Genomic DNA, 24,559 nt, shown 5'->3' on the forward strand with positions numbered 1-24,559 from the left:
GAAAAATAGTGTCTTCACCAAAAAAAAGGGCTTGTCTGGGAGGCAGGAAACTACCCAACATGTACCGCAGTAAGCTAACCCTGCAAGACCTGAGATTGAGTGCTTTTCTTTTCCTAGTCGTATCTGTAGCAGAAGCCATTATACAGCCTCCACTGCACAGCAAAGACGTGGGATAATAGTCTTTATCACTAACAGATGCCACTGATATGAAGAAAAAAGTCACAACCTTAGTGCAGTATGAGCTGCTGGACACAACATGTAAAAATGCAAACCAAGCATGGATGTATCTTGAATGTATGATGAGGTTCTGGTTCTGCCCTAGAAATCCATAACTCTTACTGATGTAACAAAGCTACTGTGGTGGAGTGGGGGGGAAGGTGGGGTGTGAAAAGACTTTCCATAACAAACAACTCAAAATGAAGTCTATGCGAGTCTCGTAAAGACTCAACTCCAGACTTTATAATCACATGGGCTCCCAACTCAGCAAACATATTCAGACCTTAAAAAACAAAACAAAACAACTCGCACCCGCCAAAAAAACCCCAACCCTTCACTAAATTTAAACAAAATCTGAGGCCTCTCAAAAAGGACAAGATAAACAAACACAGGTAACTGGGTACCTGTTACTACTATAAATATACTTTCACATTTTACAATTTCAAATCTACCAATACAAGAGAAAATTCAAGAGAAGCCCAAGGTAAGATTTTAGAATCATTGCTTTTTGGTCCTTACCTAATGTCAAGCATTGCTCTTATAAGAATGTAACCTAATGAAAGAATTTTCAGTGAACCCAAAAGTAGACAGACTATATTAATTACATCAATTAATGTCAAGTTCACCTGATCTAATCATGTCCATTAAGATTTTTTTTTAACTCATTCCTGACCTAGGACTGAAGGCCTGAAAGAACTGCATTAGAGCAATTAAAAACATGTGATAACACAAAAAAGAATTATACAAACCCAAACCAATTCCTGAAGTAAAACTCATAAAGATTTAAATGATTTGAGATAATTAAAATTATTCTTCAAATGCTTTATCATCAGCCTATTCTAAACATGCTGAAGCTATCATTCACAAATGACAATGCAAATAATAAAGGGGGGAAGAGATGCTTCTTTTTTTTTTGAATGACCCATTTAAGTGGAACATAAAGTCTTTCAAAGCAGTTCAGTTCTTCCTAACAGTAACTGAAGAATAAGGTAATTGTACAGGCAGGCGCAGAAGAGCTGTAAAGTGCCTTATCCATGAAACCAGAGTGTGGTTAGAAGGCAATAAACACATTTCATGAAGCTATGAAACAAACACTGGGACACCCTGCTGAAGGTCTCTCAAGCCTCCTCCTTGGAGGGGTCCCACTTTGAAAATCTGACAGTAGAGATAGTCATCCAAAGAAAACACCAAATGTTCTCACATACCACTCAGCTCCAAATAAGACCCACACCTTGGTTTGATAATGCAGAATGAAGGAAAAAAGGTTTCTCTAGAGCCATGACTGAATTCTAACTGCAGAGGATCCTGACAGCATGGTTGAATACAGACCCAGGCTGCTCAGGAAAAAGCTGAAGTATTAACTCTCTCACAGTCACTGGCTAATTTGTAGAAATAGTTAGCAGCTCCGCCAAAAGCTACTAACAATACAACAGTGGCTCAGAAATGGTTAACATTAGTTCTGACCCTGAAGGGTGAACTCTGCCTCCTCCCTTAGTGAGGCTGGCATGTGGCTTCTTCACTGAAGAAGTATAGCCTAATTTTGGAAGAAAGTTAGAGGTGAGGGGTGTTGGGGGTTGTGCGTGGTCTCGAATACAAGGCAAGGTTTCCCCCCCAGTTGGCATGGGGAAAAAAGCCCCTCAACCCTATAACTGAATACAAGAAAATCTCACTAGGTACACTATTATTAAATGGCTGCTGCATGTGCTCAGCAATGGAAACCAACTATGAAGCTGATTAAATGCAGCCAACATTGAACATGACTATAAAACACATGGCCCACATTGGACAAACATATTGGTGAGAACCTTTTTACTTTTGGGTAGCATCCGACATGCCCAGAAACCTTGGAGTTCAGATGCCCCCTAACCTTGCTTGCTCCTAGCCAAAAGGCCGAGAAGCAACTAGGGCAAAAGCGCGAAAGCAGTCCCCCACAGCCACAAAATTAATAAGAACCTTTTTATTTTATTTTTTTATTAAACTCAACAGAAGGAGGACTACACAGAACTAGCCCATGCCTGTAGAGAGTGGACCAGAAAAGCCAAGGCAGAAACTGAACTCAGGCTAGCCACAGGAATCACGCACAACAAAAAGTTTTTCTTCAGATATGTGGGAAATCGAAGGAAAAACAAAGGCAACGCTGGACCCCTGCTAAATCAAAAGGGGCAGCCGACATCTGATGCTCAGGAAAAGACCAATCTCCTAAACATCATAGCAAGCCCTATGGCAAAGATATTTGAGAACTCGCGGCACTCAGGAGAGGTAGTGGAGGATTGGCAAAGAGCTAATGTAGTCCCAATCTTCAAAAAAGGAAGGAAGACCCAGGGAACTACAGACTAATCAGTGTGACATCCATCCCTGGAAAGATCCTGAAGAAAATTATCAAGGATCCCATCAGCAGCAGGCTAATGGAAGGCAACTTTCTGAGTGCCAACCAACATGGCTTTGTTGCTGGAAGGTCCTGCCTGACCTACCTTGTCTCCTTCTATGACCAGGCGACACACTGCCTGGACAAGGGAGACAAGGTTGATGTCATGTATCTAGATTTCAAGAAGGCCTTTGACTTGGTCTATGATGTCCTCGTGGCTAAGCTGGAGAACTGCGGCCTTGACCATCTCACAGCTCGATGGCTGGGGAACTGGATCCGGGGTTGGACCAAAAGAGTATTAGTTGATGGGAGCAAATAAACTTGGCGCAAAGCGACCAGTGGTGTCCCTCAGGGCTCAATACTTGGGCCAGTACTCTTCAACATCTTCATAAACAATCTGGATTCAGGCATCAGATGCAGATTGGCAAAGTTCACTGACGACACTAAACTATGGGGGAAAGTGGTCACGCTGGCTACACTCGCTAGCACCACAACTGAAAGAGACTTGCGGGTCTTGATTGACCACAAGATGAACATGAGCCACCAAAGCGATGCCGTAGCTGGCAATCCAAATCAAACTCTGGCATGTATCCACATATGCATCTCAAGCAAAACCAGGAACATCATCCTCCGGCTCTACTTGGCCTTGGTGAGGCCGCAGCCAGAGTACTGCATCCAGTTTTGGGCCCCTTACTTCAGGAGGGGTGTGAATAAGCTTGAGAGAGTCCAGGAGAGCCACTTGCAAGATCAAAGGCGAAGAGAGCAAGCCTTAAGAGGAGAGGCTGAGGGACGTGGGACTCTTCAGCCTGGAGAAGGCTCAGAGGTGACTTGATGGCAGCCTATAAGCATATAATGGGGGTGCACCAGGATCTGGGAGAACAGCTGTTCACCAGGGCTCCCCAAGGGATAACTAGGACATAAGAAAAAGCTTCTTTACAGCCCGAGTGTCCAGAGTCTGGAACAGACTATCCCCCAGAGGTGATACAAGCACCTACTCTGGACTCATTCAAAAGGCATTTGGATGCATATCTTGCTGGGATCATTTAACCACAGCAAACTTCCTGCCTATGGCAGGGGGGCTGGACTCAATGATCTTGCGAGGTCCCTTCCAGCCCCTAATGTCTATAAAATCTATGAAACATTTTATTTAAAAATCCAAAACCTCTTATACATATTTACAAATATCAACACTGAATCATCCAACAAAACCCCATAATATATCAACTCCTCCTCATATCTTAACAGTTTACAATAACAACATTATCTTGTTCCACAACAAATTGATAAGAACCTACTACAGGAATAGGCCAGTGCAACCCATCTGAATAAAATATATGCTAGTGCCCATTAAGTGCAATCCCTCTCACAACTAACTCTTTTTAAGTCATGGTGAGCCACAATATTTCATACTGTTTACTCAAAATCCCTCTGTTGTGCCCTCTCTCATCCTGGCACATATGATTAGTGTGGCCCCACCCTCCAGAGATGAAGCCAAATGAGGCAGCCCTGCATCTCATTTGCACATTTTTTGGAGCATCCAAGGACTTGTGACAAGAGTGTCTGGTTTCAGTCATGAGTGGGGGCTAATTAGCACATGGATGTTTTTGTAGAGAGGGGTGTATTTGGAGTATTCACACATACTAAGCAATACCGATCTGTGAAGTCACCATAAAGGGCAGGGCCCCACTAACCATATTCATCAGGTTGAGAGAGGGTGCAACATATGGATTCTGGGTAAACTGTATGAAATGTCATGGCTCACCATAGTTTGAAATGCTGTTGACTGGTGGGCACCAGCCCAGGGAACTATGCGGTAAATCATGAGTCTTTTGGTTTTGAACTAATACCATACATAGTTTATACTAGATATAAGCAGGTGCCAATGTGCTGTTCAGAAGTGTGTTTGTGAAGCTCCTGTGCTAAAACTTGCAGCAGTTTCAAAAAAACAACATGCGTCAAGTCTGGATGAACTAAGTATATGGATACTATATGCAAATTGCTACATCCATGTTTAATTTCAAGGTTATTTTTTTCAGATTTGCTCATTACTTCCATGTGCTCAGGGACAACAGGGTCTGAAAGAAGTAAGGGAGGGGGGAGGGGGAGAAGAGGCTGCAAGGGGAAAAGGTTGGGGGGAAGCACAGAGCAAAGGTCTACCTAACCCCTGGACTTATTTTCCCTGCTGTAGCAGCAGGAAAAATACAAAGGTAAACCTCCAATACTTAAGATGATATTATCAAGAAAATTATACAAAAAATTATAAATTTTCCATATATAGAATCTAATTATTGAGGGGTCATCTTATAATCAGGGTCCTCTTCTATTCAAGTAATAACAGTAAATACAAAATACAAGGGGGGGGGTGTTCCTCCTTGTTCAACCAGATCCCCCCTCCTTTCTTTAAATAACTTGCACATGCCATTTGGCATTTTTGTTTTTATTAATGTATTATTCTTATAATAGATAAGACACCTTAGCTGTGTTCACCAAAAAAACCCGAAAGAGCAAACTATAATCTCAGAATGTGTAATGTCTGAATCTTCCATCTACTTAGGAAAGCAACTTTAACCCTAGATACCTATGGCACATTTGATTTAAGATCTGTATTTGTGAGAACAGAAAGGTCCAAGACTTTATCTTAATCATATCTTTAAGATTTTCACTGCCTTCTTCTATTTAATAGATTTGTCTCAGACACTTGATATTAGTAATAAAGCAGTTAAACAGTTGCTTGCATTTTAATTGAAATAAACTCAAATAAATTAACTAACCTGTAAGATATTTCTAGTATTTTATAATTAAACTAGAAAAAAATATTCTCACCTGATCTTTGGAAAAAGCTTTGACGTGAATATTTTTGACAGTCTGAACTACTCCATCGTAAAATTTTACAGTGTATGTACCTAAGATTTGAGAACACATTTTGATGAGCAGTTTAATTTCATTTACATTTTGGAAATTATTCAAAGAATAAGCAAGAAACAGTTATCAAACACTCCTAAAACAACAAGGTATATTTGCCCCTAAATAAAAATCCAAGCTTTGAGGATTAGCAATATTATAGCTCTAAGCTCTAGAGGTCCTCTATAATGAAATAAACATGGAGGAATGCATTTAATATGAAAAATAATCAGGAAGAAAGCACTAATAGATCCTTATATGAATATATTTAAAAATATCTTGTATTCCACTATTCATGCTGAAAATGAAAAGTTAAAAATTTTAACTTTGGGGGCCAAAAGATCCAAGAGATAGATATCAGCATCATAAAAAAGGAACACAGCCAACTCTTTCCCAACTCAAACAGGTAGCGCCACTGAAGCCATAGAGTGGAGTCATAATGCCATGAAATAAAAATTGGTCTCTACATGTGATCTGCAATAATGAAATGCATTTTCAAGATTTTTCAGCAGATACATTTTGTTTAGAATATGAATGTGTAATCAACTTAAAATATTATAAAAGGGATGAGGGTTTTATCTCATAAGCTGTTCCATGGTAACTGCCTATGTAAATCTAAACCATGGCAGTTTAACCTTCAAAATGGAAGCTACACTGACCTCTTCCAATTACCATGAGAGCAAGAGCCAGCACTTGCATACAGGCAGTTATCATGTAGCAGTTGACCAAAGGTAAAAATCCCATTCCTTCCCCCTCCTTTGTAGTGTACTGTCAATTTTTCATATGTCAATAACCTTGCCAGGGAAACATGCAGCACTTGGAAGCACGGTGAGAGAAGGGACAACACGCAGGCATTCTGACCCTATGGCTGGAGAGCAACAATCACCTCAAAGGTGAGCTCTCCCAGCCAGGAGGTGATAGGGAGCTGCTCCTTTGCTCCCATGCCAGAGAGGATGTCTCCAACTGATATCATGAAGGTATCAGCTAGAAGTGAGGGCAAGGGAGAGGCAAACCCCCACTGCCTGGGATTGGGAGAGGCAGGCATGTGCAGGCTCCCTGCCCCCACACCCGTCTGCAGGCAAACTAGGGCTGCGCTAACAAACTAAGCTGCTCCCTGGTACCATGACCAGTACGAAAGTAGTAACTGGGGCTATATGTTCACCAGGAGGAGGGGTTCGACCCACCCTGAGAATACAGAGAATGGACTGAGCCACAGGGAAATGCTTAACATTTGCACAGCTCCAAGGTAACTCAGATCTGCTCTATTCAGTACTGGTGAGGCCTCACTAGAGTACTGTATCCAGTTTTGGGTCCTACCTTTCAAGAAGCAGGTGGACAGTTGGGAAAGTCCAGTGCAAAACAAGAATGTTTAGGGGCCTAGGAGGCAAAAACTTTTGAGGAACAGCTGAATGAACTAGGACTGTTTAGGCTGGAGAAGACTAAGGAGGGATTGAGGGGGGATTTGATAAGTCTTCAAATACCTGAAGGGTGATTACAGAGATGATGGAGATGGGCTTTTCTCTGTGGTTGTAAGGTACAAGACTAAGAGCTATGGCCTCAAAGTGCAGCAGAGGAAATTTAGGTTGGAGATTAGGAGGAACTTTCTGACTATGGATGTGGTAAACATTGGAACAGGTTGCCCTAAAGAAACTGTGGAATCTCCATTCTTGGAAATTTTCAAAAACAGGTTAGGTAGACACTTTTTTAGGATGATTTAGTCAGGGATGATCCTGACTTGAGCAGGGGGCTAGACTAGATGACCTTGTGAGGTCTCTTCTAGCCCTATTTTCCTATGATCCTACGGGGAGAAGGCAGAAGTGCCACCGAGCACATAAAAAGTGGAAACAAGGTGAGGAGCACATAAAAAGTGGAAACAAGGTGAGATCAATAAAGATGAATATACCTCCTCTGCTCGTGCTTGTAGGGAGGCAGTTAGGCGGGCCAAAGCTACCATGGAGCTGAGGATGGCAACCCAAGTAAAAGACAACAAGAAATTGTTTTTTAGATATATTGGGAGTAAAAGGAAGGCCCAGGGAGAAATAGGACCACTGCTAAATGGGCAGAAACAATTGGTGACAGACAGGGGGGACAAAGCTGAACTCCTCAATGAGTTCTTTGCCTCAGTGTTCCTAAGTGAGGGGCACGACAAGTCTCTCACTGGGGTTGTAGAGAGGCAGCAGCAAGGCGCCAGACTTCCATACGTAGATCCTGAGGTGGTGCAGAGTCATTTGGATGAACTGGATGCCTTTAAATCGGCAGGCCCGGATGGGCTCCATCTGAGGGTGCTGAAGGCACTGGCCGACATCATTGCAGAGCCACTGGTGGGAATATTCGAACGCTCGTGGCGCACGGGCCAAGTCCCGGAGGACTGGAAAAGGGCTAACATGGTCCCCATTTTCAAAAAGGGGAGGAAGGAGGACCCGGGCAACTATAGGCCGGTCAGTCTCACCTCCATCCTTGGTAGTCTTTGAAAAAATTATCAAGGCTCACATTTGTGAGAGCCCGGCAGGGCAAATTATGCTGAGGGGAAACCAGCACGGGTTTGTGGCGGGCAGATCGTGCCTGACTAATCTAGTCTCTTTCTAAGACAGGTTACGAAATGCCTGGACACAGGAGGAGGGGTGGATTTCGTATACTTAGACTTCAGGAAGGCCTTCGATACGGTATCCCACTCCATACTGGTGAACAAGCTAAGAGGCTGTGATGTGGATGACTACACAGTCCGGTGGGTGGCAAATTGGCTAGAGGGTCGCACCCAAAGAGTCATGGTGGATGGGTCGGTCTCGACCTGGAAGGGTGCGGGCAGTGGGGTCCCGCAGGGCTCGGTCCTTGGACCGATACTCTTTAATGTCTTCATCAGTGACTTGGACGAGGGAGTCAAATGTACTCTGTCCAAGTTTGCAGATGACACAAAGCTATGGGGAGAAGTGGACACGCCGGAGGGCAGGGAACAGCTGCAGGCAGACCTGGATAGGTTGGACAAGTGGGCAGAAAACAACAGGATGCAGTTCAACAAGGAGAAATGCAAAGTGCTGCACCTAGGGAGGAAAAATGTCCAGCACACCTACAGCCTAGGGAATGACCTGCTGGGTGGCACAGAGGTGGAAAGGGATCTTGGAGTCCTAGTGGACTCCAAGATGAACATGAGCCGGCAGTGTGACGAAGCCATCAGAAAAGCCAATGGCACGTTATCGTGCAACAGCAGATGCATGACAAATAGGTCCAAGGAGGTGATACTTCCCCTCTATCGGGCGCTGGTCAGACCACAGTTGGAGTACTGTGTGCAATTCTGGGCGCCACACTTCAAGAAGGATGCGGATAACCTGGAGAGGGTCCAGAGAAGGGCAACTCGTATGGTCAAGGGCCTGCAGACCAAGCCCTACGAGGAGAGACTAGAGAAACTGGACCTTTTCAGCCTCCGCAAGAGAAGGTTGAGAGGCGACCTTGTGGCTGCCTATAAGTTCATCACAGGGGCACAGAAGGGAATTGGTGAGTATTTATTCACCAAGGCACCCCCAGGGGTTACAAGAAATAATGGCCACAAGCTAGCAGAGAGCAGATTTAGATTGGACATTAGGAAGAACTTCTTCACAGTTCGAGTGGCCAAGGTCTGGAACGGGCTCCCAAGGGAGGTGGTGCTCTCCCCTACCCTGGGGGTCTTCAAGAGGAGGTTAGATGAGTATCTAGCTGGGGTCATCTAGACCCAGCACTCTTTCCTGCCTATGCAGGGGGTCGGACTCGATGATCTACTGAGGTCCCTTCCGACCCTAACATCTATGAATCTATGAAACCTCAACCTGTCCCAGGGCTCCCCAGAACTGTTCAACCCATGGGGAATTCCCTCAGCCTGGGATCACCCGGGAGTTGTGCAAGACAGAGGAGGCATTCTTATGTGGCTCAATACATCAGCCCTTTCATCTACAGGTTGCGCTAGTACCCATTATCAGACACTCAAAGATGGGTTGATTTGCAGGGATGCTCTCTAATCTTTTGCACAGACCAGGGTGGGGGTAGAGCTGTTCAAGTGGTGGCAGAAATCATTGTCACCACTTAAACCATTTGGGCACTGTTCAAGGAGTGGCAACAGGGTCTCTGCAGGGCTCCGTGAAAGCTTACCACTGGGTAGGCTATCAGAGAGCCACCACTCTCCCTCCTCTTTGAGGTAGGGGGAAGGGAAAGCAAAGGACTCTGGAGTACTGAAGATCCCTCAGGACACAAAAGAGAAGTGCTAGAAAACTTCCTAGGAGAGATAACTGCCTAATTAGAAGTGCTCTCCACCTCTTTTTTTTCAGAAAGAAAAGTTGTTCTTCTGTGAAAACCCACTGAAAACCTGTACAGTAGCTTTTTGTGCTGGGAGAAAGAAGTTTTTTACAGCACAAATGTAATGCCTGTCCATACGCTAAGATACTATTTTGGTAAAATAATGTAGATCTCAATTTGTGAAAATATTCCTACAGAACAGGGGTGTCAAACCTATAGCCTGCAAGCTAGATCCAGCCTGCAAGAGCCATATCACCAGGTCCACAGGGCTCATAAGGGGAGGCTAAAATTTTAGGAGCGAGGCAAGCAGGGACAGGATTCACAACTAAAATCCAGGGTACAGAGCCCCACTGGGGACACATGCTAGTGGCAGGGCAAGCAACAGCTTCATTAAATTCTACATGTAGCTCCTTCACACTGTTTGCCCTTGCCAGGCCTGGATCCAGCCTCTAGGGAGTCCCACAACCTGGATCTTACCCTGCTATTGACGATAAATCCTGGCAGCAAATAACAATTTAAAATTTAGGATGCTGTAAATAGATACCTTAAATCAGGCGATGTCAAAAAATAACAACTGCCTTTAAAAATTTTATGCAAGTTGCTGTACAATTCTACATGAAAATCTAATCTATTAACAATGGATACCCAACTCTATAGCCAAGTTTTGAAGCAAATCCATATAAGCAGGTTATTTATACACTTTTCTTAGACATCTTAGTGACATTAAAAATAATTCTGAAACCTCCATATCACCTCTTATTGAGGTGGTTAACCATGGTAAGTAAGATAGAAGATAGGGAAGGGTGGTATCTTAGAAGCCAATTCAAATAAGCATGAGTTCACGCTCCTCTGAACCAGTTAGGTTCTAAGGTGCCACTCTGCCCTACTTTCTGAATGACCTCTTACTGGTATCTATAACAAAGTTATCAGACCTAAAATATGTATTACTTTCCTAGGGAAAGTATTTCAATTTTCTTCGTCCAGTATCTCATCAAATTTCATCCTAAAAGTCCTACTAAATGTATTGTACACAATTAATTTGATTTTTTGTCGCCAGGACATTGTGTTCTGCGTAAAAGTACAATGCCCTTTATTTTAGCAGACTCTTAAAATTATTACACATTTCAATTACATATATGCATCCTTTCACTCTTATAGAGACCGTAAGCCTAAAGTGTTCATCAAGAACATAGTGGAACTTTTGATGGAGAAGTGATTTGTATATCAAGAGAAAATGTAGTGGTCTGATTTACTTACTTCATGGGAAAAAGTAGTATTTGTTCAATTCAGCAACCTATATGGTTATTTCATTCTTTACTCTGTAAAGATTGTCAAAGTGCCAAAAAATATTCATGCAAATCTTAGGGAATGGATTTAACTCTTTGCTATAATGGAAAAATTATTGTAATTAATAAGAAATTCATCTCTATCCTTTTTTTTTTTTTAAGTTGGGTGATGTGTTCATTCATGATACAGTCATTAAAAAGCACACATAACCACTTTATGTACCAACAACATTTAACAAAAATTTACAGAGCTACCAGTTCATAGGAATAGCATGCTACAGTGTAATGGCTACATAATCCTGGGAGCATTATAAAGTATTGAACATAATTAAAGTTGCCTTACTATTAAATACAGCAAATCAAAAGTAATGCCTTACCATCTTTGTTAACAGAAGTGACTTTGGCTGGATAAAAACGACAATCAGACCAGCAAGCCAATACCTGATCATTTATATGAAATCCCTACAAAAACAAGTATTTAGAAAACAAATATTAATAATCTGTACTACCTGAACTAGAAAAATAAACATACCGAGTTTTCAAGTAAACTTATTCACAAAAAGACTGGAACTGTTTCCTTGTTAGATGTAGAAAAGCAAAATCAATACCCTTTAGTAAGACAGCAGCAGTGGCTCATAAGGATATTTTAAATTTTACTACAGTGGTTAGAACAATGGAAATAAGAAAAATTAAAGCCATTCTATTTATACTGTAAGCTGCTTCAGGTAGGGACTGTTCCTTCTGCTGTCTGTAACACACCCAGCTCATTCTCAGCACTCAGTCATAACACTCACCAATTCAAAAAGGACCAATGTACATGTTGCATTCAGGGTCCTTGAGGGATTTAAAGGGAAGCAGAAATTAACTAGCTGAATAACAATTTGCTTATAACACCATTTCTACTTACAGTACAACCTTCGTCCTCCTGTAACCCCTCTTTTCTTAGCTGTATTTTCTCTAAGGGACGAAGGTAAGGACTGTCCCAACAAAACCATTCATCGTATCTGTGGTTCCAGCGTTTGAAATGAATAAGCACTTTTCCTTCCTCGTAATCAATTTCTTCAATGTGGGCAGGATACCTATTCAAAAATAGGATTCAGTTTAAGAATAACATGAGATGTTTCCTATACTCTAAGGTGGCTGTAATAATACAAGGCTATGCATATCTGTAACGGTTTTCTGGCACTATCAAAAATATAAAATACTTGAGCTGTCTTCTCAATGGGACTGGGACCACAACATTCATACACAATTTTCCCCATATATTATAAAAGTAGATGGAGATGTTAGTTAAGGGATGTAGAAGTTAGTTAAAACGATCTAAAAAAAAAAAGCTACCAAGACAATGTTATGGTACCACTGGATACAATTATACAACAGGGACTATGGTAACAGACTTGACCTCTGAACAGAAATATCTGCATTCACACCACTGCAAAGTACCAATATGTTCAAAGGTTCATGTACACCATGGCCAGGAAGGACTTCTAGGAACATCTTGCAGGACTTCATGTATAACGCAAGCCATAATAATAGAAAACGAAAGAACTAGCAAGAAAATCAACAGGATGGCTAGATGTTACAATTGCAGAGTTTCTGCCACTGCCAGGTTCCCTCTCTAACTACACCTGTGCGGGCTCAGTCCAGGTGTGGGCCCTAGCCACTGAGGCTTCCACCCAGGTTCTGGTCTGGCTGGTCTGAAGGACTGTGGCCTGCAAGTCCTCAAAGATAGCCAGGTAGGGTAGTGCTTGCAGTATAAAGAGGTACCTCCTGGTAGATTCTCAGGAGTTATTTAAGGGATCTGCAGGAGAAAGTAGATAGACTCAGAAGCATCCGCAAACATGAGGTCTTCATAGACTTAATGCACAGAGACCTCCCACATCATGGAAGAGGGACAGCCAGGGAAGGCATTAAAAGACACAGATGCTAGGGTAAAATACTCAAGAAGGTGGAAACTGGCAGCTTGTGACCTCTAACAAAAGATAGCACTCCTCTTCCAGACCTGCTCCATCTTACTGGAGAATAGGTATGAAGCTCCAGCATCAGAGAAGAAGCCTACTCCAATGGCAAAAGAAGGCAAGCCATGCACCACTGGGAAGGAGGAGAAGGAAAAGGGAGGGGGGACCAGTGCTGCCAAGGGGAAACAATGGGTGGTAGTGGTTGGTGACTCCCTCCCGCAGGTCACAGAAGCATCCATCCTGCTGCCCAAAATGTTAGCTTGGGACATGTGCTACCTGCCAAGAACCCACAGCAGCCAAGGTGTCACGGCATGATAGCTGAGACTCACCCAGCCCTCTATTATCCCATGTTACCCATCCATGTGGGCACTGACAACACTGCCAGGGGTGGCATTCAGCAGATCAAGACTGACTACATGGCTATGGGCATAAAGGTGGAGGAAACATTGATTCTTTCAGTCAAGCGTAGAGGCATGGCTAGGAACAGACACATCCTGAAGATCAACATGTGACTAAATACATCACCAGCATGGCTTTCGTTTCTTTGACCGCGTTAGCGTTCCAAGAACTACTCGGAAGAGTTGAGGTCCACCTGACAAAGAGAGGGACGAGTGTCTCTGCATACAGGCTTGCCAACCTAGGGAAGAGGGCTTTAAACTAAGTTCACCAGGGGATAGAGACACAAAAGCTCATACCAGAGAATTTTCCAGTGCTGTATTTTTCTGTGGGAAATTTTCCATTCCTAAAAATCCATTGTTTTATAAAATTCATTAGCAGCAATGAATGGATGCCAATACAATATTAGGCAAGCTTGGCAGTTTCAAAGTTGTAATTCATGTTTTCAAGGCGATTATCCCTAGGAAGTGTGAGAGAGACTACATATATTTTTTCTTGATTTGTAAACAGAAGGGTAAACACTCAAATAATAATCCAAAACAAAAATTAAGTTATGAATTCACCTAACTGGCTATGCAGGTCAAATCAAAACCAAAACTAAAATTCTTATTTCAGCTCAGACTGCAAGTGAAAGCAAAAACAAAACTGAAGTTCAAGGGACGGACGGACGGACTTTGACTTTTGACTACTTTATTCAGGGGTTCAGGGATACAAAAAAGTTGGCCGCTTACAAAGCAAAAAAACCCAAACAAATTACTATCAAACCAACAGCACCATGTCATTGCATTCATCACATCACACCGTGACAAACACCTTTACTTCATTCCACGTCGTGTCTTACACGCTAGTTATGTGGTCGGAGTGCCGGCCACACGGTCATAACTATAAATAAACAATTTGTACCCTACTCTATCCAATCATACACGTGACAACACCTTCAACTTCCCATACAAAAAGAAAGCAAAAAAGCAGCCTGGTGAGGGCCCAGGACGCAGCACAAGCTGGAAGTCGTAGTCTGACACCGAGCCAGCCTAGTCGCCCAGCCCAGTCATGACATCAGAGCGCGTATTTGAGATGGCTGTCCTCCACATGGCACAGCACTCCCTCAAGGGCCCAGCGTGTCTCAAAGGAGGGCACCACCCACCGGAGCACAGCATACTCAAACTCCAGTGAGAGGCGCGCCTGCACCAGGAAGCGGAAAAGCCGCAGGGCATCACCTGAGCTGGTCCCGGCAAACCGGTTTTGGCGGCTCTTGAGGACGGCCATCTTGGCCTAACCCAGTAAAAGTTGGCCAGGCAGACAGGGCCCTTCTCAGCGGCCCGGTATGGGTAGGAGCACACATAGGTGGTCTCTGAGAAGCTCCTGCCCAGCGTTCACAGCAGCGGCTCGAGGGTGACAAAGAGCGGCTGCAGGTGGGGACAGTTGAGGAAGGCATGAAAGACGGTCTCCTCAACACCTCCCCCGGCAGAAGGGACAGGCCATCAAAGTGGCTGGGTCAAAGTGGGACGCAAACATGCCAGTGGCTAGGATGCCGTGCAGCAACCACCACTGCAGGTCGCCAGTCTTCTTGGCGGTTGGCGGCTTATACAACGTGCGCCACGCCGGGTGGGCTGGTGGGGAATCTGGCGGCCACAGGCGCCATTGCCACGGTGTACTGGGGCGGCCCGCCAGCACTTGGGCATTGCGGACATGAACCACCCAGGCATACAGGCTTCTACGTGACAAGAAAGCAAAAGGGCAACCCGTGTCACTGTCAAGAGGCACAGGGAGCATCAGCAGGGTGCCAGGGCCACCGGCCAGCTTGCTGGCCATGGCCGGGGTGACTGGTAATGCAGGAAAAGCCTCACTCGGGACATCTGCAGCACAGGGGAATTGGCCCGCCCAGAAATGGTCGTGCAGGGTGGCTGTTACCTCCGCTGGGAGGGTAGCCCAGATGTCACACAGGAGATGGCCCACGCTGCAGACGGAGCGCATGCACAGCCGGGTGGTCAAGGCCTCAGGCGAGAGCCAGGCTGACCGAGTGGGGTCAAGGAGATGGCTCAGGCGGAGGACGCGCACCTGGATGAGAACGGCCATGAGACTGACAGAGGCCAGGCTCGGCACAGGGCCCCTCAGAACTGGGTTGTGCACCAGGGGTTCCCTCAGCAAATGTGGGAACTGCAGGTGATGGGCCTGGGGCTGGAGGCGGAAAGTGGCTTGCGAGGCTCGTACCATACCACGGCAGAAAGCCAGAAGCACCGCCCAGTTCAAAAGCGTGAGGTCCAACAGAAAGAGCTCCCGGTCAAAGCCGAGGGCCCCCACCCTCTGCAGAAACCAGCACGCCAGTTGTTGCCAAGGTAGGTGCTCCTCGCTGTACAGGAGCTGTTGCAGGGCCTGCAGGCAGGAAGGCAACTACCTTGCTCACAAGGTCAACCAGACTCTGGCCCCCCTCAGCTACAGGGAGGTAAAGGACAGCTCGTGGGAGCCAGTGGCACCCATCCCAGAAAAAAATGACCAGGAGGCACTGGAGTCTCTCGGGTAGGTCCTGTGGCAGATCGAGTACGGTACACGGGTGCCACAAGGTCGCCACCACTAGGTTGTTCGCGATGAGGACATGTCCACGATAGGAGAGGCTGGGTAGGCGCCAGCACCACCTTTGTAGGCAGGACTCCACTCCTTCCTCGAGGCCGTCCCAGTTGCATGCCATGAACGTCGATGGCCCTAGGATCATGCCCAGGACCTTGAGGCCCTCAAGGCACCAGGCAAGGCTCCCTGGCAAATCTGGGAGAGTCATGGTGACCCACGCACCAAGCAACAGGGTATCACTCTTGGCCCAGTTGATTTGGGCCGAAGAGGCACGTTCATAGGCTCACTGGCAGGCTGTCAGGGCCTCCACGTCTTCCTGGGTGTTAAGGAAGATGGTCATGCCGTCTGCATATGATGATAGCCAGAGTGGAGGGGTAATGGACAGGCCCATGGCCAGTGGCAAAGCCACACCACCCAGGCGGCGCTGCAGTGCATGCAGCAGTGGCTCAATGGCCAGGGCATAAAGCATGCCTGACAGGGGGCAGCCCTGACGAATGCCTCTGCGTGCGGGGAACGGGGCACAGAACATTCCATTCACTTTAAGCAGACTGGAAGTGTCTTGATATAAGACCCGGAAGGCCCTGGTGAAAAGGGGCCCAAAGCCAAAGGCCTTCCAGGGTCTGAAAGAGGTAAGCGTGGTCCACCCGGTCAAAGGCTTTCTCTTGGTCCAAAGAAAAGAGGCCAATGTCTAGGCCAAAGAGTTCACTGGCTGTAAGCAGGCCATGCAGCAGAAACAGGTTGTCTTGGATGGTTCTGCCCGGCACGCAGTAGCTCTGCTCAGGACCGGTGATGGAGGCCATGACGGTGCGGAGGCGGGTGGCCAGTGCTTTGGCCAGAATCTTGTAGTCCACGCACAACAGGGAGACCGGCCGCCAGTTCTTGATGCAGCCAAGGTCTCCCTTCTTGGGCAGCAGCGTGAGCACTGCACGGCGGCAACTGATTGGCAAGACTCTCGTCGGCAAGACTCTCCTGGAAAACACGCAGGAGACAGGAACCGAGAAGAGGCCAGAAAGTCTTGTAGAACTCAGCAGGTAACCCGTCGAGGCCTGGGGCCTTGCTGGAGGCGAGGCCAGCTGTGGTAGCTCTCAGCTCTGCCAGAGAGAATTCCTGCTCAAGCTCGCTGGCCTCCAGGGCACAAAGGCGTAGCAGGCCCACATGGAGTTCCCGCGTGGACTCAGGGCAGGATGGCTCAGCCACAAACAGGTCATGATAGAAGGCAACAGCGTGCTCACATACTTCACCCGGGTCAGTGATTACCTGGCCCTCAGGGGTCCTGAGATGATCTAAGACTTTGTTCACTGCCCGCCGTCGCTCCAGGTTGAAGAAGAAGCTGGTTGGGGCATCTGTTTCGGCCAGCTCTTGGCAGCGGGTGCGGATCCTCGCTCCACGGGCCGCACACTCCGCCAAGTCACACAGGCACTTCCTATGGAACCGGAGGCTCTCGCGCATCACTGCCGGCAGCCAGCAGGGCAGCCTCGAGCTCTATCACATCTTCCTCCAGCTCTCTGATACGGCGGCACAGTTCATTGGTGGCCAGCTGCGTGTACTGCTGGCAAAAAGCCTGGATCTGTATCTTGCCCATCCTACCATAACTTCCAGGAGGAGTAATTCAGTCTTGTGGCATCCCAGCTCTGCCAAAAGCTGGCAAAGCAGTCCCAGAAGTAAGGGTCTTGAAGTAGGCTGACGCTGAAGCACCAATAGGGTGCTCGCGTGCAGGTTCTCCCTGGCAGGCTCAATTCACAGCATGCCATGCCATGCCATGATCTGACAGGCATGAGGGAATGATGAGACCACTGTGTAGGAGTGGCAGATGGTGCTTGGTGACATAAATGAGGTTGAGGCGGGCCATAGCGAGACCGCCAGCACTCATCCTGGCCCAGGTGTACTGGCGCGCGTCGGGGTGCAGGGCTCGCCAGACATCAACGATGCCTGCAGTATCCAAGACGGACTGCGGGCTGAGGGCAGGTGAGGCTCAGGCCCCGTACGGTCGAGCAGGGTGTCAGCAGTACAATTAAAGTCCCCACCTACAAGGAGCAGGTCATCATTCTCACTAGCATTGTGCAAAAGGGCGGCCAAGGTCTCGAAGAAAGTGACCCTCTCCTGGCCATCAGTAGGTGCATAAACGTTGACGAGTAGCAGGTGGTGTTGTGCAAAGGTGACGTGGACGGTCAGCAGGCGTCCGGGGACAATCTCCCGTACCACTGCCGCGTCATGTTGTAGTTGTGATGATAGAAGAGTTGCAACTCCGGCGCTAAGATTGGTGCTGTGACTCAAAAACAACTGGCCTTGCCAGGCAGTGTGCCAAGCCAACTGATTGAGCCCGTCAGAATGCGTCTCCTGGAGGAAGGTGACAGCCAGCCACTTCTGGCGCAGGAGCTCCAGGACAGCCTCCCGTTTCACTGGATCTCAACAGCCATTGATGTTAAAAGTACCAATGGTTGTGGCTGCCATGGTATGGGTATGGGAGAGGAAGAATGAGGTATGGTGTAAATAGAAGAGCGAGCCCTCGAGAGCAGAGCAAAAAGCATAGACAGGTAAAAAAAAAAGGCCTATCATGCCCTACTCTACTCCAGGGACCCCGCCAGGCTCCATTCATCTCTCACCCGCTGTGTTTCTCCAGACGATAAGCCATCTTCCGAGTGCCTAGATCTTGTTGCATCAGTTTGGCCGTAGCTCTGGCAGCCTTGATAAAAACTTTAGGATCCGCGCACCATTGGGTGATGCGCTATGTTCTTCTGTCCCTTAGTCTGCTTAAAAAATGTCAGGAGCCCCCCGTAGTCAGGACTGACCCAGGGGAGGTCTGCCATCATGGGCTGCACATTTTCGACAGACGCATGGCAAGGCTGCACCCTAGTTGGGAGCTCACCTTCTACACCCTCAATGTCTAAACCCATCAACCTCCTCTGATCTTCCAGGTCAAGGTCTGGCTCTCGAAGAGCAATCCCCACCTTCTTGGAGGAAGAGAGGCCATCCTGCTCTCGAGATCGCTTGCGACACTCAGAAAGCTAGATCTCCATATCACTAGCCTCCTCATCTAGTTTAGTAGTTTGGGGTGTGACCAAGAGCTCAGCAGACTCCTCTGCTGCCCCCTGGGTCAGATCTCCAGAAGAGAGACATTGTGCGTAGGTCTTACCGCCACCCACTTTCAGAAGCTGGGAGACAGGTGAGGGGCCGGTGACCCCCGCCTTCACCTCCCCCACCTCCAAGCTGCCATCATCCCCGGTCAACAGGGTCATTGACATGACAGCCGGAGAGGGGCCAGGCTCTCCAGCAGGGGTCCCCCCAGCACTAGCTGAGGAAGTTTTCAGCGGGGATGGGGAGTCCTGAGTGGTCCCTTTCACTTTCCTCTCTTTGTTCTTCTTCTTTGTGGCAGATGGCCTAACCTTCATAGAGGATGGGTCAGACTGCTTCTGGCCTGCCTCCTCAGGGCCATCCACCCCAAGCAAGGTCGTGGTGGAGGGCAACTGGGAGGAGGCCTGAACTCCATCATCCGACAGGGCCTTGGTGCCACAATCGCTTACCACCCCAGCCACCTCAATTGGGGTGGTCAGGGCAGGCAGGGGGGAAGTAGAGGCATCAGCCTCTCTACCTGGTGGCATCTCTGTACTGGTGGGGGTGGGCACTGTAGGTGGAATGAGTGAGGGGGAGGGTTGGGGCCTAGTCCCAGCGCCTCCGCTAGATGGCACACTCACGCCAGAGACTCCAGCCCCCTCAGATGGAACAGGGGTAGAAGGAGGTTGGGAAAAACTCCCGGCCTCACTGGGTGGGGCCTGCATCTCAGAAGTGGATGCACCATCCGTCGGCGCCGCTGTAGTTGCCGATGTTTTGGCTGGCTTCCCCCACGGGCATTGGGCTGCTATTTGGGAAGAGCTCCCACACTGAAAACACGTGGTCTCCCCAAAGGAAAAATAGATCACAGACTTCCGCCCATTGAACATGAGGCTCAAGGACTGAGGCAGAGACCGTGGGCCCTCCCTGAGAAGCATGAAAACCTGCCTTCGAAAAGACAGGGTGTGCCTCGGTTTGGGGTTCTTACTTCCTATGGTTAATCGGCAAAAGGGACTTATAAGAACCCCATAGGGCTCGAGTACCTTGGCCAGCTCCTGATCGGTCACTGAAAGACTACAAGCCATATACAGAAAGCTAACACACCGAAGTGCTGGAATATCATCTGAGAAGCCTACTTCAGGAATCCTATACAAGTAAACAAATGAATATGTTAAACAACACACAGTATAGACTAGCATCTATATTGTTCTAAAACATCATTATAATTTTAAAAGTTGTTAATGCAACTCTAGACTTATATTTATTTATTTAAAATATTTGTATCCTGCTTTTCTGCTTGCACTAAGCACCCAAAGTGGCTTAAGCTTAACAATATAATTTTTTTTAATCACCTAATAGATAAATAGTTAACTATTTCAACCCAGCAGAGCAAGCTTAGTCCTCTGGCCAATGACAGAGGCCAGACTATACTTCCCTTTGGCTCTGCAGTCCCAAGGCCATAGAGCAGCACAATGAGCAGCAGAGTGTTCTTTCTGGCAGAAGAGAGGGGGGGAAGCAAGCTCCTTGCCGCTTCACCTTCTCCTTCTGATGGATGAGGCCAGACTAGAATGGGCTGAAATAAAAATATTCTCCCTTTTGTTGCAGGAACTTGGTAGCTCAAGTGAAACAGAAGATTTGCAAAAAATGGAAAATGAAAATGTTGAGCTGCCAGGTCTGGGGGAAGAGGAAGCTGGATCCTCACTTTCAAGATCACTGTCACCAGATATGCGATCCACCATTCAAGACAGTCAAGCTTTTTTTTAATCAAGCTTTGTGGACAAAATGTCAAAAGAAGATCAAGAAAAAGCAGATGAGACATTACCTCAAGCTATATTTGCAAGTGGTACACCTCTTTCCATAACTTTAAATCAATACTGGAAGGAATATTACAAACTAATTTGCCCATCATATAAGTTACCATCACGTTATCACTTATCACATTCTCTCCTGGATATAGAGTATGACAGAGTTCAAACAATGGTTATTCAAAGGATTGGTCAAGCAGAATCAGTGACTCTGATGTCAGATGGATGGACTGATATACAAGGAAATCTTTTATTGAACATTATGTTAGCAACACCTGAACCAATATTCCTGAAAGCAATTGCTACCAAACCTTCTCATCATACAGGTGAATACATAGCCAAATTACTGAGTGAAGAGATTGAAAGTGCAGGTCCCTCCAGGGTACAAGCCCTTTTAACGGATCATGCGAGGAACCTGAAAGCTGCATGGCAAATATTAAGGCAAAGTATCCTCATTTAATAGTATTGGGCTGTCTTGCTCAATTAGGTTGAATCTTCTGGCAAAAGACATAGTAAATGTAAATACAATGAAGACAATATTGTCAAACTGCAAAGCGCTTGTGAAGGTATTCAACAATCATCATGTTGCTAATCAGACTTTGAAGAAATTACAGAAAGAGAAGCAGGGGAAGGAAAGTGCACTTGTATTGCCAGGAGAAATTAGATGGGGCTCAGCTACAAAGTGCTTACATAGTTTGCTGCGGACAAAGAACTGTTTGCAGTGTGCTTCAATAGATGACACAGTATCCCAGATTATTCCCATTAAGATTCAGAAGCAGATTCTTGACAACAGTATGTTCTAAATTCGAGTTTAAGGAGCATTCAATTTGCTACTACCAGTTTCAGTGGCTATCAAGAAACTTGAAGGAGATACACCAAGCCTTTCAAATATTCCAAGATATTCAGACAACTGAATGAAAATCTAATTGAGCTTTTGCTATCTTCACCTCTATCCAAAGAAGTAGTAGTAGTAGTAAAACAAATGTTTACTAAGGGATCTGAGTTTTGCTGTCATTCAGTTCATCTGGCAGCAAACCTTTTGGATCCTCAACACAGAGGACAAGATTTATCAGAAGATGCATTATCTACTGCCCTCAATACAATTATGGAAGTAGCTAAGAATGTCCCCAACATCGATGAAATAGCCAGGATGGCAGACACTGCTGAGTACTGTGCAAAAGAAAACTTTTGAGCAAAGACAGCATTTGGCAGGCAGCAGAGAATATGTCTCGTCTCACATGGTGGAAGGGATACTGTAACACCCGACTGTTGACCAGGATTGCTCTAAGGATCCTAAGCGTTCCACCAACAGCAGCTTCTTGTAAACAGAACTGGAAGGCTTTCAGCTCAATCAAGACAAAAAAGAGGAATAGACTAACAAATGAATGCACCGCTAAGCTTGTTTCTATTTCTCAAAATCTCTTGCTTGTGGAGAATCAGTCAGAAGCACAATTAATAAAGATGCAGTATGATGATAAGTTGCCCTTGCCCATAGACACATTGGTAAAACCATCCTTTAGCGAAAGACAACGCGGTTCCAGTCGTTCTGAATCAGATTCACCTCAATCTGATTCTGAAATGGAACTAATAAGTAGTGCAAGTGATTCTACAGGTAGTGACAGTGAAAATGGAGGTGCTGCACTGACTTCAGTGGAAGAGAATTAAACCGTTGAAGTAGATGAGTGGACAACCATGGCACATCATGCACAGTTCTTTGGGCGTGCTAAAATTAGTGTGTAAACAGTTTTCAGTGCCTTAGGTTTTTTTTCTTAAATTTAAACAAAACAATGTAAGGGAGTACATGCTATTGTGTATTGTGTTTACATTTTTACAAGTATTCCAATAAAAATAATTTCTTTTCACATAAAGCTTTGCATTTGTTTGAATATAACATTTAAACCACATTAAGTGTGCTGTATTTAATTTTTTTCCTAATCATGTATTTCAATTGAAATACTTGTGGCTATTGGGATATAAAATGAACATGGGGTACTTTTTTAGTTTTACTTACTAAATATAAGTCAAATAAACATGCTAAATCAATCAGACTGTGCTCTATTTAGGGCATTGGAAAATTTTCTGGAAAACGCACATCTCTGTTGCTTACCTTGTTTGCTGTGGGGACAAGTGCTCCTCAGTGGAATAAATGGATTAAAACTAAAAGCAGACTGGACTTTATGAATGTGTCCACACAAGCAAGCAAGTCAGCTTGCAGCAGCTCAAATAGAAGCAGTGCAAATTTGAGCTGGGACTTTTTGCCTGAGCGTACGTACCCGGACATGCACTTTGCTATGAAGCAAATTGTGCCACTTGGGGCATAATAACCCTGCCTGGCTCTGTGCGTATCTGCAGCCAGGGGAATTTAGAACCCAGCAATATAAACACCTGCCCTGGCCAGCAGCTCAGGGCTACTTGCCCTCAGAAGCTTCTGGGGTGTTTTGTTATAGCATACACCCATTAGCCCCCATACAATAGGGGCTACTAGTTAGCCATGTGGATGTTAAGGCCCACGGTATTTAAATGTTGCCTGGGCAACATGGGGGCCTGGGCAATTAGCATCTGGCGACACTAACCCTTGTGCCAAATGGACTGCTGAAGCAGCATCCCAAATTAACTTCTTAAAATACCCCCAAATCCATGTTCTTCCACAGTTAGAACAAGACAAAGAGAGGGACTGATCAGATGGGCAATGTTTTGTTGCTATATTTACAATGTTAAAGCAATCTGGAAGCCTACCAGTGTCTCTAGTATCAGAATAAAATAAATCTTAAATATCTATATGTTTTAATGTTTGCTTTTGGTTTCCTTATCACATGACGGGTGTGCAATGTGGGGGTTGTGGGGTTTGCAGGAGGGGGGTGGGAAAAGGAATGGGGGGATTAGGGTGTGTGTGTGTGGGGGGGGTGTGGAGGAATTTCAGGGGATGCAGGTCAGTGTGTGGGTAGGTGTGGGAGCTGCTTAGGAGGGGTGGGTCCACTGTTCTACACAGGGCAGAGCCACCCCCCTGCACCACACATGGACCGCCAATGAGCAGAACAATGAGCAGAACAAGCAGGAGGCTGGAGACAGCTGGGGAAGTCTCCAGCTCATCTCCAGGGGCACATCTCCAGCCCCAGACCAGAGACGAGCAGCAGAACGAGCCGGAGGCCAGAGACAAGCTCCTGGAAATGAGCTGGAGATGTTCTTCTGCTCATCTCCAGGCTAGTCTCGAGCCTCGGGAGACTATGAAGCCCTGACCGCTGCCGCTACAGCCAGCGAGTGAGTGTGGGGGTCTCGGACCTGGCAGGACAGCGAGTAGGAAGCAGGGGAATGAATAGGGGTGGGGGAACGAGCAGGGGCGGGGGCTGGAACTGGGCGGGCTCTCCCTCATGGTCCCCTCCCCCCCTCCTTCAGCCCCGCCAACCCCCTACTTACCTGGCACAAAGCTGAGTCCAGATCCCTGCAGCTTGCATTGCTGCATGCCCCACACAGGCAGGCAGCATGCTTCAGCACCTGGGCAAGGGCCAGCCACAGAAATGCTCTGGCTGGCTACCAGAGCATCTCTGTGGATGACCGAGCCTCTGGTTGCCTCAGGGTATGGTCCCGGACCGTGCCCTGCTCCACATTTTCCCCCTGGGTATTTTTTTGACCCTTATATCCAGGGGTCTAATTTTGCCCCTGCGCTACAAATTTACAGTGCAGGGAATGTTTTTAGTTCTAGCATGTGCCTCTTGCAGCATCTCAGAGGTTGAGATGCTATAAGACGTACGTGTGTGCTCA

At 46.4% G+C, this 24,559-nt stretch overlaps 1 protein-coding gene across 11 annotated transcripts in view; it reads right to left on the bottom strand.

The window, feature by feature from the left end:
- PHF20 (PHD finger protein 20) overlaps positions 1–24,559 on the bottom strand; it is a 217,609-nt gene that overhangs the window by 161,301 nt on the left and 31,749 nt on the right. For 10 of the 11 annotated variants that reach the window (XM_059733315.1, XM_059733309.1, XM_059733312.1 and 7 more), the window contains exons 3-5: positions 11,936–12,107; positions 11,406–11,490; positions 5,405–5,484 (exon numbers count right to left, since the gene is read on the bottom strand). In XM_059733315.1, coding sequence (XP_059589298.1) covers positions 5,405–5,484; positions 11,406–11,490; positions 11,936–12,107 — 337 coding nt within the window. Of the gene's footprint in view, positions 1–5,404; positions 5,485–11,405; positions 11,491–11,935; positions 12,108–24,559 lie in introns of those variants that run through there. The other variant, XM_059733313.1, reaches the window with a different exon arrangement.

This window comes from Alligator mississippiensis, chromosome 9, assembly GCF_030867095.1.
Source record: "Alligator mississippiensis isolate rAllMis1 chromosome 9, rAllMis1, whole genome shotgun sequence".
Taxonomy (NCBI): Eukaryota; Metazoa; Chordata; order Crocodylia; family Alligatoridae; genus Alligator; species Alligator mississippiensis.